Genomic DNA, 16,774 nt, shown 5'->3' on the forward strand with positions numbered 1-16,774 from the left:
CATTTAAAATAACAAACTTTTGATTGAAGAATAATTAAGTAAAAACTCCAGCTCCTCTCGCGACCTCCTTCTTTGTTGAGGGTTGCAAGAGAATGACTGGATATGACATGTGAGGGGAGGAGCTATATAGCAGCTCTGCTTGGGTGATCCTCTTGCAACTTCCTGTTGGGAAGGAGAATATATCCCATAAGTAATGGATGACCCATGGACTGAACACACTTAACAAGAGAAAAAGGACACATTTAAGACATGTTGCAGCTTTGCAAATCTGCTCCAAAGATGTAAAAGCTTTCAAAAACCCACAATGTTGCAATTGCTGTTGAAGAAAGAGCTGTAATGCTCTTAGAAAGGTGAGTCTTGAATCCCTTCATATAAGTTAAGAGACAAACGTTACCTTAGTAGCTTTCTGCCCCTTACTAAATTTAGTAGTGTAAAACAAACTAGAATTTTGTCTGAAAACTATAGTTAATTTAAAGTGTTTATAATCAGCTTATGTAATATCCGCTACCTAGAGTTAGCAGGATCTAAACACAATGAAGGAACAACTATCTCTTGATTGGTAGTTTTCTTTACGAAGAAAATCATATTTAGTACAAAGTATAGCCTTCACCTTCTGATATACCCTGAGATTCCAGGGTGGAGAAAAAGGTTCCATCAGTGCCTAATTCCAATGTTTAAACATAAGTCTGAACCTAAGGAAGTTTAGTGAACTTCCTATAAAAAAGAGATAAGGCAGAAAATAGTGGACAAACCCTTGACCAGGGCATCCTGAAAACTGAAGGATTCTAGGAATTTTAAAGGATACCAAGAAAACACTCTGGAAGAATACCATTTAAATCATGTCTTCCAATCTTGTGTTACAGGCTTTCTGGCCTGCATTAAAGATTTAATGACTAAATCGAATCAATCTCTATGTTCCAAAACTAGGCGTTCAAACTCCATGCCATTAGAGATTTGAGATCTTGATAGAAAAGAGAACCTTGAGACAACAGAGTTTGTCCCAGATGAAAAGAGCTATGGAAAGCAAAAGGACATATGCACTAGGTCCGCATACCAAGTCCTGCGGTGCTGTGATTACCAATAGGGATCTTTAAATCCTCTCTGCCCAAGACAGAGTATTAGACACTTCCTTTATGTCCAGTTGACTGCAGTTAATCTCCGTGATAACTATGTAGGCCACCACCATGTTGTTGTCCAACTGGAAACAAATACATTTTCATTCTTTAATAGAGGCCAAGGCTAACTAGCCCGAATATCGAACGAAATTCCGGAATGTTGATTGGTAAACTTGCCTCAAGGTGATACCAAACCCCGTGCAGTCTTCGAGAAACCAAGACTGCCCCCAGCCTGAGAGACCAGGCGTTCGTCAGTGCAATTGACCAAGACTAGCGAAGGGAGGATGTCCCAAGGGACAAAGACAGAATTTCTGTCTTTAAGAAAAAGATTGATTGATGGAAAAAACGCATAGCAATCTGTGTGCCAAATGTAGATAATTCATTAACTACTAAGGTAGTATAGCCATTAAAGGTGTCTTGAGGGAAGAGGGGAATAAAAAAAAACTGACTAAGCAGCAACCAAAAGACCCACCGCCTCCATGCACTGTGCTACCAATGGATGGAGCTCATTGTAGGATGAGACACACCCTAATACATGCATAAGGATTGGGTCTATTATGACTCTTGTAAATGCTACCCTCAAAGCAAGATATAAGGAGCTATAGGTGCATTGATACTCCAACTATTATCTTGAAAGCCAGAGCAAGAGACAAGAGCAACAGCTGTTGACTAGATATTAGCCAGATATGGAGCAACTGGAATGTCCTGATTCTGATTATCCCACACAGAGTGGCAAACTGTTTTGCACGAGTTTTGCAGATATACAAAACCTCAGGAACTGAAAATAATCACTATGTATAGGGAAGTGCAGATAAGAATCCTAGATGTCTATAGTAGTCAAAATGACCCTTGATTAAGGGAAAAAGACTGAGGGACATTCCCATTATACAAGAGAGAATCCAGACCAATATTTTTAGGGATATGAAATCCAGGGAAGGACTGTAAATCCCTTGGATAAAAAACAGATTGGGGTAAAATCTCTTGACCCTGAGACTACACAGGTGCTAGGATTAAATATCCTTCAAATCCTTTTGTAAATGTTGCACTCTTAAAGATCATACACAACATTTATATAGGACCACTGGTCAATCAGAGGCATTCTGCTTGAAAGAGAACAAAAGCACTGCGTCTCTTGAAGGAGAAGAGAATCAGTCTAAACTATTTTCAGGGTAGAATTTGAAATGTAGAAAGTTATACAAAGTTTAAAAATCTGTACATGACAAGCATCAGATGTAGTATACATGTACCTACTTAAGTATTTGCACATAGATTGTTATGTGGCATTCCTGATTAAGGAGTAGCACACAGAGCAACAGATACACATTAAATACTTGTAAATCCATGTCCAGAGAAAGCAGAGACTGTGTATACTCACAAAGTGCATAGTACATGAAAATATTCATAATTAATGCTTAGTGTCTATGTCATGATAAATGTACGTGCATACATATTAATCACTCATACAATGGAATAAAAGATACCAATGGATCTTATCTCTAAAGGATCTCAAATAGGGAAAATATTCATGACTAATGTCCACTATCTCCATGAAAGATCCTTTGTGTATATAAAATACACATAACATAGGTATAAAGAGATATCAATAGATCTTATGTCTAAAGGATCTCTACATATAGCGATAATAGTTATGATTAATGTTCAGTATCTGCATGAAAGAACATTTGTGCATATAAATTACACATAACATAGGTATAAAAGAGATACCAATAGATCTTATCTCTAAAGGATTCCCACTGTTGTATAAAAATACAGCTAAATTCTGCAAACTGCAATAGCAAATAAACATGCAGAGTACCATGAATGAAAGTTATAGAGGGGTATATTTTATAGATTGTGTACACCAATAGCATAGGACATGTAACTTCTTGCATCCACAGAGAGTTCTGCCTATGTAAAAAGTCTTATTTGTTTAACAGAATAGTGTACAGAATCTGCAAGATACAACAGTATAAAACTGCAGACTAGCATAAATAAACTATCTGTTTACATCCCCTGGCAATGGAGTATAATGCGTAATTGACTTATAAAGTATAAATAGCTTAGTTATAATAAATGGTAATGGCACCATATGTTATGTTTAGTACAATATATAAATGCACATATTATAATAAATGTGTTACACTGTAGCTCACATAAGAATGTGCTATGGTGTACAGCTGCCTAAGGTCTTTATATTAAAAAAAAAAACCTTCAGAGAGGATGTTATCAATTCTAAACCTTAGCTTAACAGCATAAGAAATATTTTGCACATTTACCTCAGACAACTGAGTTAAAACCCCAAATTTACGCTTACTTAGTTTGGGGACAGTCATTAAACCAACGGTCACTATGTATATTTTATTTTTAGCTTCAGAAGTAAAAGTTTTCCCCATGATTGTAAAATACAGGTAGAATTCCCTCTGAACATTAGACTGTATGCAAAATTTGAGGTATAAAATTCTTACAGATTTGAGTGACCTGTCATCATACTGGAACATCTATTCAAAATAAACAAGTATATGTATATAGAGGGATATCGGTAACTAACTCTTCTATAGAAATAACAGTGGGGACAGAAATATTTTGTTCCATGTCTGTGCTTGTATAACAATATACAATGAAACCTTATATAATAACCAGTACAGGGACTAAAATTCATCTTAGAACCTGTTTAGAATTAGACCTCAACTGTTGTAGCTGAAATCTAGTCACAGAGGCTCTGGATTGAGAGAGAAAGGCCCAAAAGCACTGAGGGGGCAGAGCTACAGCCAGAAGCAAAGCTGGTGTCTTTGTATAATAAATAAAATACTTTTGGCTGTATGTGAATAAAATATAGTGCACCAAGCATAATAATCCTGTCAAAATGTGTTCCCCAGCCTAACCAGAGCCTGGCACTACTGAACCACATCATGCACTAAGCTATTGCCGGTTCTCTTAAAGGGCCATACAAATAATTTTTAAAAGTACTCAAATAAAAAACCCTAAAGCTGCCAGACGGTTAAAAAGTTTCAGAGGCTTCCCTAATAATGTTCCCAATGCTAGTAGAATTGTTAGAGATATGATATGGAGAAAATATTGTGTCATGAGGAGAGTAGGTAGTGTTGCCACCTCGACCATGTTTTCCTGGACACTTATAAGTTACACATGCTGCTGGGTGTGCAGAAGGGAACATGTAATGCACCCTGGAGAGCACTATTCATGTTCCTTCCTGCATACCCTGCAGCATGTGTAACTTATAAGTGTCCAGGAATACATGGCCAAGGTGGCAACCCTAGGAGTAGGTGAAGTCCCCTGGCTATGCTGTATCTGTGTCAGAGTACCTACAAATAGCCTCTGGGCTGTGTCTGTGCTATGTAAAGGCACTTACTTTACACAGCATCGCTCCACTGGCTTACCAGGCATGACAATGTTAATGCAGCAGCAGTATCCAGTAGAGAGCCCATCCAGTGCAAATATCGAGTACTACAGAGGATTGCAGTAGGAAATACCGGAGTCCCTCAGGGAGAGACTAGGTACGAATCTCTGCGACACCTGAGGGTAGTTATGGCTGAAGTGCCATTTGGGAATTGCTGTGTCCCTGTATCATTTAACTGCTGTGAAGAGTCCTTTCTGTCTTCTTTGTGAATGATACTCCCTAGGGACTCTGGGTCCCTAGGGACTCTGGGTCTCACATAGGTCTGAGCTCCCAATTTGTAATCCATAAGAAAGTAGCTGGAACAACCTCTATTCTCAACCATCTCATACGAGGCCAAGAACAAAACTAAGAGAGAGATGGAAGGTGGGAGGGTTTGTATGGGTTCTTGACCTCCTCCTAGTGGCGGGAAATATATCCCATATGTTATGGAGGACTGTGGACCATAATGATTTGATGAAAGAAACTATACCATATTGTAATTTTTTTTGCCTAGCTGCTAGATGATACCCGGCCAAAGCATGGATTGGAGCTCTCACACATTCACTATAGGCAAAATAATTTTATAATTTTATACTTTTAAATAGTTTTTATAAAATTATTTATATATTTACCACCTGAAAAATGTAGGTTTCTTTCAATCCACTTTAAATGGAAAAACTCTTTTGCTACTGCTACTAGGTAGGGTAGCCAAGATATCTTAACATGTTTAATTGCTATTTTCTCTTACGAATGGCAATAACCTGTAATGGTTCAGAAAGAGCATGCAAATTAACAAAAATACTACTGTTATCAAATTTGCTTCATTCTCTTGGTATCGTATGCTGAAGAGTAAATCTAAGTAGGCTCACAGAAGCTCAGATGAATGTGTCTTTAGAACTATATGGCAGAAGTGTTTGCAACAATGTATAACTGCTACAAACACTGTTGTAAATGGAAGTAAATTGTAAAGTTGATTTTTTTATTATTATTGCACTGTTCTGTCTTGAATCAGTTTAATTTTGATTTTACTGTCCTTTTTAAATTAACTCAGCTCAACAACAACTGAAAGAGTATTGTATCGATTTAGTAAAACATTCAAAGTATAAAACCACACTCAAACGAAAGGCAGTAATGTAATGGTCAAGGTTGAAACTGTTGAAAGAATGCAAAACCGCATTAAATTAATTAAAATTCTAAAACAAAATGGCATTACAAGAAGTATTTTCACTGTAGCTTCAATGACTGAAAAAAAAACACTAAGTGGAAAATGACGTCCAGTCAGGAAGATCTACTGTACCTGAAAGGTAGTACACAATGTCTGGCGAGACGATTTATTCTGGATGACAGCAAACAGTCTTCCTAGAGGTTTCAGAAAGCTTGATGGGTTTGAGCAATGACGTAACAAATTCTGCACAGTCTCCAAAATATCAATCTCTGTATCCTAAAATACAAGAAAGAAAATACATGAATAGCTGCTAATAAAGTTTTTTCATAATTTCACAACTTAGTATATTACATTTTAGTGTTCTTTTTCACAGGTATGGGTTTACTGATGCTATACAACCAGTACAATAAAAGTAGCACTAGTTAATAACACAAATATTAATTTTGCAGACCCTCAATGTCATTAGAAATGAAGAAACATACCTGAGGGAGAGTACTTCTACGCAGGTAAGAAAGAAGCAGGCCAATGAGCACAGTACTCTGCTCGTTATCCTGAATAAACTTGCTGATCCTACAAGTCAACAGAATTTGTTAAAACAAGAAAACAATAACATTCTAAGAGACATTATAACCGTTATAAAATGCTTATTAAAACCAACATTGAACTATATTTTTATAGATACACACAGACTATATCAACAAGTAAAAACTAAAATGCAAAATAACTGCATACAAGATATTTTAAAAAAATTGTTATATTGTCAGCACACAATGCATTTTTTGCAGTTCAAAAACAACCTTTTAAAGGAACATAAAAGTGTAAAAGGAAAATGCTCTAATGTATATGTATGTGTGTGTGTTGGAGCATAGCTACCATAGAACTGAAGTGTCACTTAAAATGGCATGTTCTATTTGAATCATGAAAGGTTAAAGGGACACTGTACCCAAATATTTTCTTTTGTGATTCAGATAGAGCATGCAATTTTAAGACACTTTCTAATTTACTCCTATTTTCAAATGTTCTTTATTCTCTTGGTATCTTTATTTGAAATGCAAGAATGTAAGTTTAGATGGCGGCCCATTTTTGGTGAACAACCTAGGTTGTCCTTGCTGATTGGTGGATAAATGCATCCACCAATCAAAAACTGCTGTCCAGAGTTCTGAACCTAGAAAAAAAGCTTACATGCCTTCTTTTTCATATAAAGATAGCAAGAGAACGAAGAGAAATTGATAATAGGAGTAAATTAGAAAGTTGCTTAAAATTGCATGCTGTATCTGAATCACAAAAGAAAAAATGTGTCCCTTTAAGTGACTTCCATGCCCCTTTAAGTACTGTGTATCAAATCTCTTCTTCTGTAGCCAGTTAGGGACATACATTAATTATACAAAGCCACTGTGGTGGAAAAAAAATGCCTTTTTTTAATTTACCTCTAAATAGTGTTTAAATACATTTACTATCAATTCTCAGTCACAAAGTTTTTCTGCCCCCTGTACTTACCCTTTAGGCTGATCGTTTGCTTAAGTAATTTTAGTAGAGATTTTGTTCAGTACATTTGGATTCCAGTTGATCAGTGCACAGTCCCTGTACATTTTTCTAATTTCTGAAGTTTCGGAGTGGTGATTGCTATACCCTGTGTTTTAGACTTATATTAAAGTGAATGTCAAGTTTGTTGAATCAGTGCCCAGTTTTTAAAAACCCTATTAAAAACAGGGGCACTTTCATTCATCAAACTTTACATTTCACTCGTTTTATTAAAATACTTACCTTTTAATCTTGAAAATTGCTCCAGCGATTCCCCCCTCCTGCTGCTCGTCTCTTCATACGTCAGCAATGACGAATACGGCATCCTCCAATCACGGCTTCACCCACAGGGGAATCGTTGCCTGAGGCAACGCCGTGATAGGAGGAAGCCGGATTCAACATTTTTGACATATGAAGAAGCTTGCGACGGGCGGGGGAAGCACTGCAGCGGCTTTCAAGATTAAAAGGTATTTTAACAAAACGAGTGAAATGTAAAGTTTGATGAATAAAAGTGCCCCTGTTTTTAATAGGGTTTTTAAAAACCGGGCACTGATTCATCAAACACTTTAAGCCTGGTAACAGATAGTAATGGGAATTCAATAGGGAACTTTTTTTTGTTGGGGGCTTTTTAGCAATAGGTAAACTGTAGCTACTATAAAACGGGCACTTTCCTAGATAAGTTATGGCACAATCTATAGGAGTATATTGTATATGCCGATTATAAGGGAACACGCTTTTTGGGGTAAGATGTGTTTCTTTTTTAATCAACAGATTTTTATTGGGCAGTATTTATTGATGTTTTATAAGTATAGAAATACAAGTTACATTTAGTTTTATATTGATGTGACTGTGAACTGATAATCAATGAATTTAAGTTAGGGCTATTTTGGAATATAACCAGTTAAAGGGATACTAAACCTTATTTGTTTCTTTTATGATTGAGATAGAACATACAAATTTTAGATTTACTTCTTTTATCAGATTTGCTTAATTCTCTTGGTATTCTTTGTTGAAGGAGAGCAATGCTTTACTGGGATCTAGGTGAACACATTGAGTGAGCCAATGACAAACAGCTAGCTCACATTAGTGGATTTCTCCTGAGCCTACCTATGTATGTTTTTAAACAATGGATACCAAAAGAATAAAGAAAATTAGATAAACAACTTACTTCTCCTAACATTGCATTTTCTATCTGAATCATTCAAGTTAAATTTTGATGTTAATGTCCCTGTAAATCTATTTAAACAGAATCAACTAAGTAAGAAGCTCAATGAGTAGAAGGTTGTTATGAGTAAAATACATCTGCACAAGGATCTAAGTGTGAGGAGGGAGGGGCAAGCATTACAAATAAAAATATTATATTATTGTTTTAGCTAAATAAAGCCATTAACATTTTTATTAATATAATCCTTTATTGTTCTCCTTCCAATAAAGTACAGCTGAAAAGTTGATCAAATATGAACCTATTCAACTGGAGATAGTTCACCTCCAAAAATTTAATTAATTTCAATTATCTATCTATCAAGTTATACAGCATTTAGTCACTTGCTGCTACAGCCAAGACTTTGTCACAATGGAAGACACACATTAGGTTACCACTTACTTAGAAAGGATGTTGAGCTCTTTGCCGACTTGTGAGCCAAACTTCTTTTTCCTCATTTTTTCTATATTCAACATACTTTTATTCAGATACTGGAGAATTTCAGAGATATGTGGTAGAATCAGTCTGACACCAATGGATGGAGACTCTATAACCAAAGAGATTTATAGTTTAATTGAAAGGCTGTTCCAGCTTAGCTATATCAAATTAATTGTATTTAATACGGATGTTCTTTTGCTTCTTTTTTTTTTACCTTCATTTATATCTGCTACCTTAGGGACACAGCAATCATTTACTATTAAACTTGAAAAGTTTTCTGTAGCCTCAAAATCTGAAGTGTTCAGAAGGTTGTCAATAATATCTACTAGAACGCCAGCCGTTGCCTCTGACAAGTTCTTTGTTGATAGGAGGGCAAAAGTATTTTTCAGTGCATCATACTCTATCTGGCCAGGCTTTTGCTTGGCAAGTAAAGGAAAATATCTATAGGACAGAAAAGAAAATGCCTTGAGCGCCAAAGGAATTCAAATCAAGTTGGCAAATTTAAACTATAATGGTTTTGATAGAGCATATCATTTTAAAACACTTTATAAACTCAAATCCGATAATAGAGACAAATTGTAAAGTTGATTAAAATTGCTGCTCTGAACTATGAAAGTCTCTTCTGAATGAAATTTGTACATGAATATTACCTGCTATTTTTGCTCCATGCATGTATTAACTTTAGTACCATTGAAGGGGAATATTGACTTTCGGCAGCAAGTCTGGTAATCTGGAAATGTAAAAGAACAGTGTTTGCTACGTACAGACAAACTTCTGTAACTGCAAATTGCTTTAGGTTGATTAATATTAATATGCTATTGATACCAGAATTTTGAATGACAAATTGTTTTAAAAATAGGAGTGTGTTGAAATTTAAAATCCAATGCTCAACCACCCTATGAGATAAATTAATACAATGAATTAAAGAAATGTAAAAAAATGCTTGGAAAAGTATTAAAGGGACATTAAACACGTTGAGATGGTAATATAAAATGATACATTGTATATAATATAACAACTCTGCAATATACTTTCATTATTTATTTTGTCCTATTTGCCTGTAATTCCATTCTGAAATTGTGAGCTTTTCAGTTCCTGTTAGAAATGGAAGTGCAGAACACTGTTAAATCCAGCACAACCATTGGCTGCACACTTTAGTGACCTATTTATAACTGTCCCTGATTGGCCACAGCAGAGAAGGTAACACAAGTTACAACATGGCAGCTCCCAGTGTTTTATAGACACTAAAACTTTACACTTATTTTGTCACTTTTTAAACAACTAATGAAACTTTAAAAATACATCTACATGTTAGTCATGGACTAATCTTTTCTTTGAATGCATCATTCTATCTAGCATGGATTTAGTGTTTAATGTCCCTTTAAGCATAATTGTATAAAATATGTGATTAAGTAATGACATTAATTACAATACCCTAAAAGAGACATTCTAAAAAAAAACTCACATCTTTTACAATGTGTTTAACTCTTTCTAAAGGGTTAACACAAACTACTGGAACATCCCGATTATACTTTGTATATAGATACAGCCACCTACTGCAGTATACCCATGTATGCCAGTGTCTCATTGCTCACCAGCTGTAGCCTCATCTGGAGGGGCACAACTTTGAATATATTATACACACACACAGATAGATAGATAGATAGATAGATAGATAGATAGACACAATTGTTGGCATAATACTCAAGAGACATACAACTACTTAATTAAAAGGACATTGTACTGCAACCTTTTCACACACAAGAAAAAGCAGAATTTACAGGTTATGAAAATTTTTGCTTGAAAAAAATGTGAAGTAAGAAGAACAAATTTAAACTGAAACTAATACAGCAGTATCTGTTGAGAGAGACAAGTGTGTATGCCTGTAGCTTAGATTCTTACCTGTGGCCATACCACTGCGTGAAATATTGCATCAATCTCATCAGAAGAAAAGGGGTATGTGTCAAAATCCACAAAGTATTCCACTATATGCTTGATGCCCAGGCGTCTTAAATTTTTTAAAGGGTTTATACATTTTAGCTGGATCTACAAAACAAAGGTGCAATTAAAATGTAAATGCTGGAATCAATTTTGATTTGTAAGACATCAATTAAACAACGATTAAAAAGAAAATTTATGCTTACCTGATAAATGTATTTCTTTTTTGACACGATGAGTCCACGGATCATCTTAAAGGGACACTGAACCCAAATTTTTTATTTTGTGATTCAGATACAGCATGCAATTTTAAGCAACTTTCTAATTTACTCCTATTAACAAATTTTTTTCATTCTCTTGGTATGTTTATTTGAAAAGCAAGAAATAAGTTTAGATGCCGGCCCATTTTTGGTTAACAACCTGGGTTGTCCTTGCTGATTGGACAGCACAAATAAAAAATTGCTGTCCATGGTTCTAAACCAAAAATGTACTGGCTCCTTAGCTTAGATGCCTTCTTTCTCAAATAAAGATAGCAAAAGAACGAAGAAAAATTGATAATAGAAGTAAATTAGAAAGTTGCTTAAAATTGCATGCTCTATCTGAATCATTAAATAAAAAAAACATAATTTATGTAAGAACTTACCTGATAAATTCATTTCTTTCATATTAGCAAGAGTCCATGAGCTAGTGACGTATGGGATATACATTCCTACCAGGAGGGGCAAAGTTTCCCAAACCTCAAAATGCCTATAAATACACCCCTCACCACACCCACAAATCAGTTTAACGCGTAGCCAAGAAGTGGGGTGATAAGAAAAAAGTGCGAAAGCATAAAAAATAAGGAATTGGAATAATTGTGCTTTATACAAAAAAATCATAACCACCACAAAAAAGGGTGGGCCTCATGAACTCTTGCTAATATGAAAGAAATGAATTTATCAGGTAAGTTCTTACATAAATTATGTTTTCTTTCATGTAATTAGCAAGAGTCCATGAGCTAGTGACGTATGGGATAATGACTACCCAAGATGTGGATCTTCCACGCAAGAGTCACTAGAGAGGGAGGGATAAAATAAAGACAGCCAATTCCGCTGAAAATAATCCACACCCAAAACAAAGTTTAAATCTTATAATGAAAAAAATTATAAGCAGAAGAATCAAACTGAAACAGCTGCCTGAAGTACTTTTCTACCAAAAACTGCTTCAGAAGAAGAAAACACATCAAAATGGTAGAATTTAGTAAAAGTATGCAAAGAAGACCAAGTTGCTGCTTTGCAAATCTGATCAACCGAAGCTTCATTCCTAAACTCCCAGGAAGTAGCAACTGACCTAGTAGAATGAGCTGTAATCCTTTGAGGCGGAGTTTTACCTGACTCGACATAAGCATGATGACTTAAAGATTTCAACCAAGATGCCAGAGAAATAGCAGAGGCCTTCTGACCTTTCCTAGAACTGGAAAAGATAACAAATAGACTAGAAGTCTTTCGGAAATTCTTAGTGGCTTCAACATAATATTTCAAAGCTCTAACTAAATCCAAAAAATGCAATGATCTCTCCTTAGAATTCTTAGGATTAGGACATAATTAAGGAACCACAATTTCTCTACTAATGTTGTTAGAATTCACAACCTTAGGTAAAAATTTAAAAGAAGTTCGCAACACCGCCTTATCCTGATGAAAAATCAGAAAACGAGACTCACAAGAAAGAGCAGATAATTCAGAAACTCTTCTAGCAGAAGAGATGGGCAAAAGAAACAAAACTTTCCAAGAAAGTAATTTAATGTCCAATGAATGCATAGGTTCAAACGGAGGAGCTTGAAGAGCCCCCAGAACCAAATTCAAACTCCAAGGAGGAGAAATTGACTTAATGACAGGTTTTATACGAACCAAAGCTTGTACAAAACAATGAATATCAGGAAGATTAGCAATCTTTCTGTGAAAAAGAACAGAAAGAGCAGAGATTTGTCCTTTCAAGGAACTTGCAGACAAACCTTTATCCAAACCATCCTGAAGAAACTGTAAAATTCTCGGAATTCTAAAAGAATGCCAGGAATAATGATGAGAAAGACACCAAGAAATGTAAGTCTTCCAGACTCTATAATATATCTTCCTAGATACAGATTTACGAGCCTGTAACATAGTATTAATCACAGAGTCAGAGAAACCTCTTTGACTAAGAATCAAGCGTTCAATCTCCATACCTTTAAATTTAAGGATTTGAGATCCTGATGGAAAAAAGGACCTTGCGACAGAAGGTCTGGTCTTAACGGAAGAGTCCACGGTTGGCAAGAAGCCATCCGGACAAGATCCGCATACCAAAACCTGTGAGGCCATGCTGGAGCCACCAGCAGAACAAACGAGCATTCCTTCAGAATCTTGGAGATTACTCTTGGAAGAAGAACTAGAGGCAGAAAGATATAGGCAGGATGATACTTCCAAGGAAGTGACAATGCATCCACTGCTTCTGCTTGAGGATCCCTGGATCTGGACAGATACCTGGGAAGTTTCTTGTTTAGATGAGAAGCCATCAGATCTATTTCTGGAAGTCCCCACATTTGAACAATCTGAAGAAATACCTCTGGGTGAAGAGACCATTCGCCCGGATGTAACGTTTGGCGACTGAGATAATCCGCTTCCCAATTGTCTATACCTGGGATATGAACCGCAGAAATTAGACAGGAGCTGGATTCCGCCCATACCAGTATTCGAGATACTTCTTTCATAGCCAGAGGACTGTGAGTCCCTCCTTGATGATTGATATATGCCACAGTTGTGACATTGTCTGTCTGAAAACAAATGAACGATTCTCTCTTTAGAAGAGGCCATGACTGAAGAGCTCTGAAAATTGCACGGAGTTCCAAAATATTGATTGGCAATCTCACCTCCTGAGATTCCCAAACCCCTTGTGCTGTCAGAGATCCCCAAACAGCTCCCCAACCTGTCAGACTTGCATCTGTTGAAATTACAGTCCAGGTCGGAAGAACAAAAGAAGCCCCCTGAACTAAACGATGGTGATCTGTCCACCACGTCAGAGAGTGTCGTACAATCGGTTTTAAAGATATTAATTGAGATATCTTTGTGTAATCCCTGCACCACTGGTTCAGCATACAGAGCTGAAGAGGTCGCATGTGAAAACGAGCAAAGGGGATCGTGTCCGATGCAGCAGTCATAAGACCTAGAATTTCCATGCATAAGGCTACCGAAGGGAATGATTGTGATTGAAGGTTTCGACAAGCTGAGATCAATTTTAGACGTCTCTTGTCTGTCAGAGACAGAGTCATGAACACTGAATCTATCTGGAAACCTAAAAAGGTTACCCTTGTCTGAGGAATCAATGAACTTTTCGGTAAATTGATCCTCCAACCATGATCTTGAAGAAACAACACGAGTCGATTTGTATGAGATTCTGCTAAATGTGAAGACTGAGCAAGTACCAAGATATCGTCCAAATAAGGAAATACCACAATACCCTGTTCTCTGATTACAGACAGAAGGGCACCGAGAACCTTTGTAAAAATTATTGGAGCTGTTGCTAGGCCAAACGGCAGAGCCACCAACTGGTAATGCTTGTCTAGGAAAGAGAATCTCAGAAACTGATAGTGATCTGGATGAATCGGAATATGCAGATATGCATCCTGTAAATCTATTGTGGACATATAATGCCCTTGCTGAACAAAAGGCAGGATAGTCCTTATAGTTACCATTTTGAATGTTGGTATCCTTACATAACGATTCAATATTATTAGATCCAGAACTGGTCTGAAGGAATTCTCCTTCTTTGGTACAATGAAGAGATTTGAATAAAACCCCAGCCCCTGTTCCAGAACTGGAACTGGCATAATTACTCCAGCCAACTCTAGATCTGAAACACATTTCAGAAATGCTAGAGCCTTCGCTGGATTTACTGGGACACGGGAAAGAAAAAATCTCTTTGCAGGAGGCCTTATCTTGAAGCCAATTCTGTACCCTTCTGAAACAATGTTCTGAATCCAAAGATTGTGAATTGATTTGATCCAAATTTCTTTGAAAAATCGTAATCTGCCCCCTACCAGCTGAGCTGGAATGAGGGCCGCACCTTCATGTGGACTTGGGAGCTGGTTTTGGTTTTCTAAAAGGCTTGGATTTATTCCAGACTGGAGATGGTTTCCAAACTGATACCGCTCCTGTGGGTGAAGGATCAGGCTTTTGTTCCTTATTGTGACGAAAGGAACGAAAACGATTATTAGACCTAAATTTACCTTTAGATTTTTTATCCTGTGGTAAAAAAGTTCCTTTCCCTCCAGTAACAGTTGAGATAATAGAATCCAACTGAGAACCAAATAATTTATTACCCTGGAAAGAAAGGGAAAGCAAAGTAGACTTAGAGGACATATCAGCATTCCAAGTTTTAAGCCATAAAGCTCTTCTAGCTAAAATAGCTAGAGACATATACCTGACATCAACTCTAATGATATCAAAGATGGCATCACAAATAAAGTTATTAGCATGTTGAAGAAGATTAACAATGCTATGAGAATTATGATCTGTTACTTGTTGCGCTAAAGCTTCTAACCAAAAAGTTGAAGCTGCAGCAACATCCGCTAAAGATATAGCAGGTCTAAGAAGATTACCTGAACATAAGTAAGCTTTTCTTAGAAAGGATTCAATCTTCCTATCTAAAGGATCCTTAAAGGAAGTACTAACTGCCGTAGGAATAGTAGTACGTTTAGCAAGAATAGAGACAGCCCCATCAACCTTAGGGATTTTGTCCCAAAACTCTAATCTGTCAGATGGCACAGGATATAATTGCTTAAAACGTTTAGAAGGAGTAAATTAATTACCCAAATTATTCCATTCCCTGGAGATTACTTCAGAAATAGCACCAGGGACAGGAAAAATTTCTGGAATAACTACAGGAGATTTAAAAACCTTATTTAAACGTTTAGATTTAGTATCAAGAGGACCAGAATCCTCTATTTCTAATGCAATTAAGACTTCTTTAAGCAAAGAACGAATAAATTCCATTTTTAATAAATATGAAGATTTATCAGCATCAACCTCTGAGACAGAATCCTCTGAACCAGAGGAACCATTATCAGAATCAGAATGATGATGTTCATTTAAAAATTCATCTGAAAAATGAGAAGTTTTAAAAGACCTTTTACGTTTACTAGAAGGAGGAATAACAGACATAGCCTTCTTAATGGATTTAGAAACAAAATCTCTTATGTTAACAGGAACACTCTGAGTATTAGATGTTGACGGAACAGCAACAGGTAATGTAACATTACTAAAGGAAATATTATCTGCATTAACAAGTTTGTCATGACATTCATTACAAACAACAGCTGGAGGAACAGATACCACAAGTTTACAGCAGATACACTTAACTTTGGTAGATCCAGCACCAGGCAGCGTTTTTCCAGAAGTATCTTCTGACTCAGTGTCAATCTGGGACATCTTGCAATATGTAATAGAAAAAACAACATATAAAGCAAAATTGATCAAATTCCTTAAATGACAGTTTCAGGAATGGGAAAAAATGCCAGTGAACAAGCTTCTAGCAACCAGAAGCAATAAATAATGAGACTTAAATAATGTGGAGACAATAGTGATGCCCATATTTTTTAGCGCCAAAAAAGACGCCCACATTATTTGGCGCCTAAATGCTTTTGGCGGCAAAAATGACGCCACATCCGGAACGCCGACACCTTTGGCGCAAAAAAACGTAAAACATGACGCAACTTCCGGCGACACGTATGACGCCGGAAAAAGAAAAAAAAATTTGCGCCAAAAAAGTCCGCGCCAAAAATGACGCAATAAAATGAAGCATTTTCAGCCCCCGCGAGCCTAACAGCCCACAGGGAAAAAAGTCAAATTTTAAGGTAAGAAAAAAATTGATTTATTCATATGCATTATCCCAAATATGAAACTGACTGTCTGAAATAAGGAACGTTGAACATCCTGAGTCAAGGCAAATAAATGTTTGAATACATATATTTAGAACTTTATATAAAAGTGCCC

General features: G+C 36.3%; 1 protein-coding gene across 1 annotated transcript in view; it reads right to left on the bottom strand.

The window, feature by feature from the left end:
• UTP20 (UTP20 small subunit processome component) overlaps positions 1 to 16,774 on the bottom strand; it is a 350,150-nt gene that overhangs the window by 199,525 nt on the left and 133,851 nt on the right. Inside the window, exons 28-33 of the mRNA XM_053716993.1 lie at positions 10,737 to 10,880; positions 9,485 to 9,564; positions 9,049 to 9,275; positions 8,799 to 8,943; positions 6,157 to 6,244; positions 5,807 to 5,950 (exon numbers count right to left, since the gene is read on the bottom strand). Coding sequence (XP_053572968.1) covers positions 5,807 to 5,950; positions 6,157 to 6,244; positions 8,799 to 8,943; positions 9,049 to 9,275; positions 9,485 to 9,564; positions 10,737 to 10,880 — 828 coding nt within the window. The remainder of the gene's footprint in view (positions 1 to 5,806; positions 5,951 to 6,156; positions 6,245 to 8,798; positions 8,944 to 9,048; positions 9,276 to 9,484; positions 9,565 to 10,736; positions 10,881 to 16,774) is intronic.

The sequence above is a fragment of the Bombina bombina genome, chromosome 6 (genome assembly GCF_027579735.1).
Source record: "Bombina bombina isolate aBomBom1 chromosome 6, aBomBom1.pri, whole genome shotgun sequence".
Classification (NCBI taxonomy): Eukaryota; Metazoa; Chordata; class Amphibia; order Anura; family Bombinatoridae; genus Bombina; species Bombina bombina.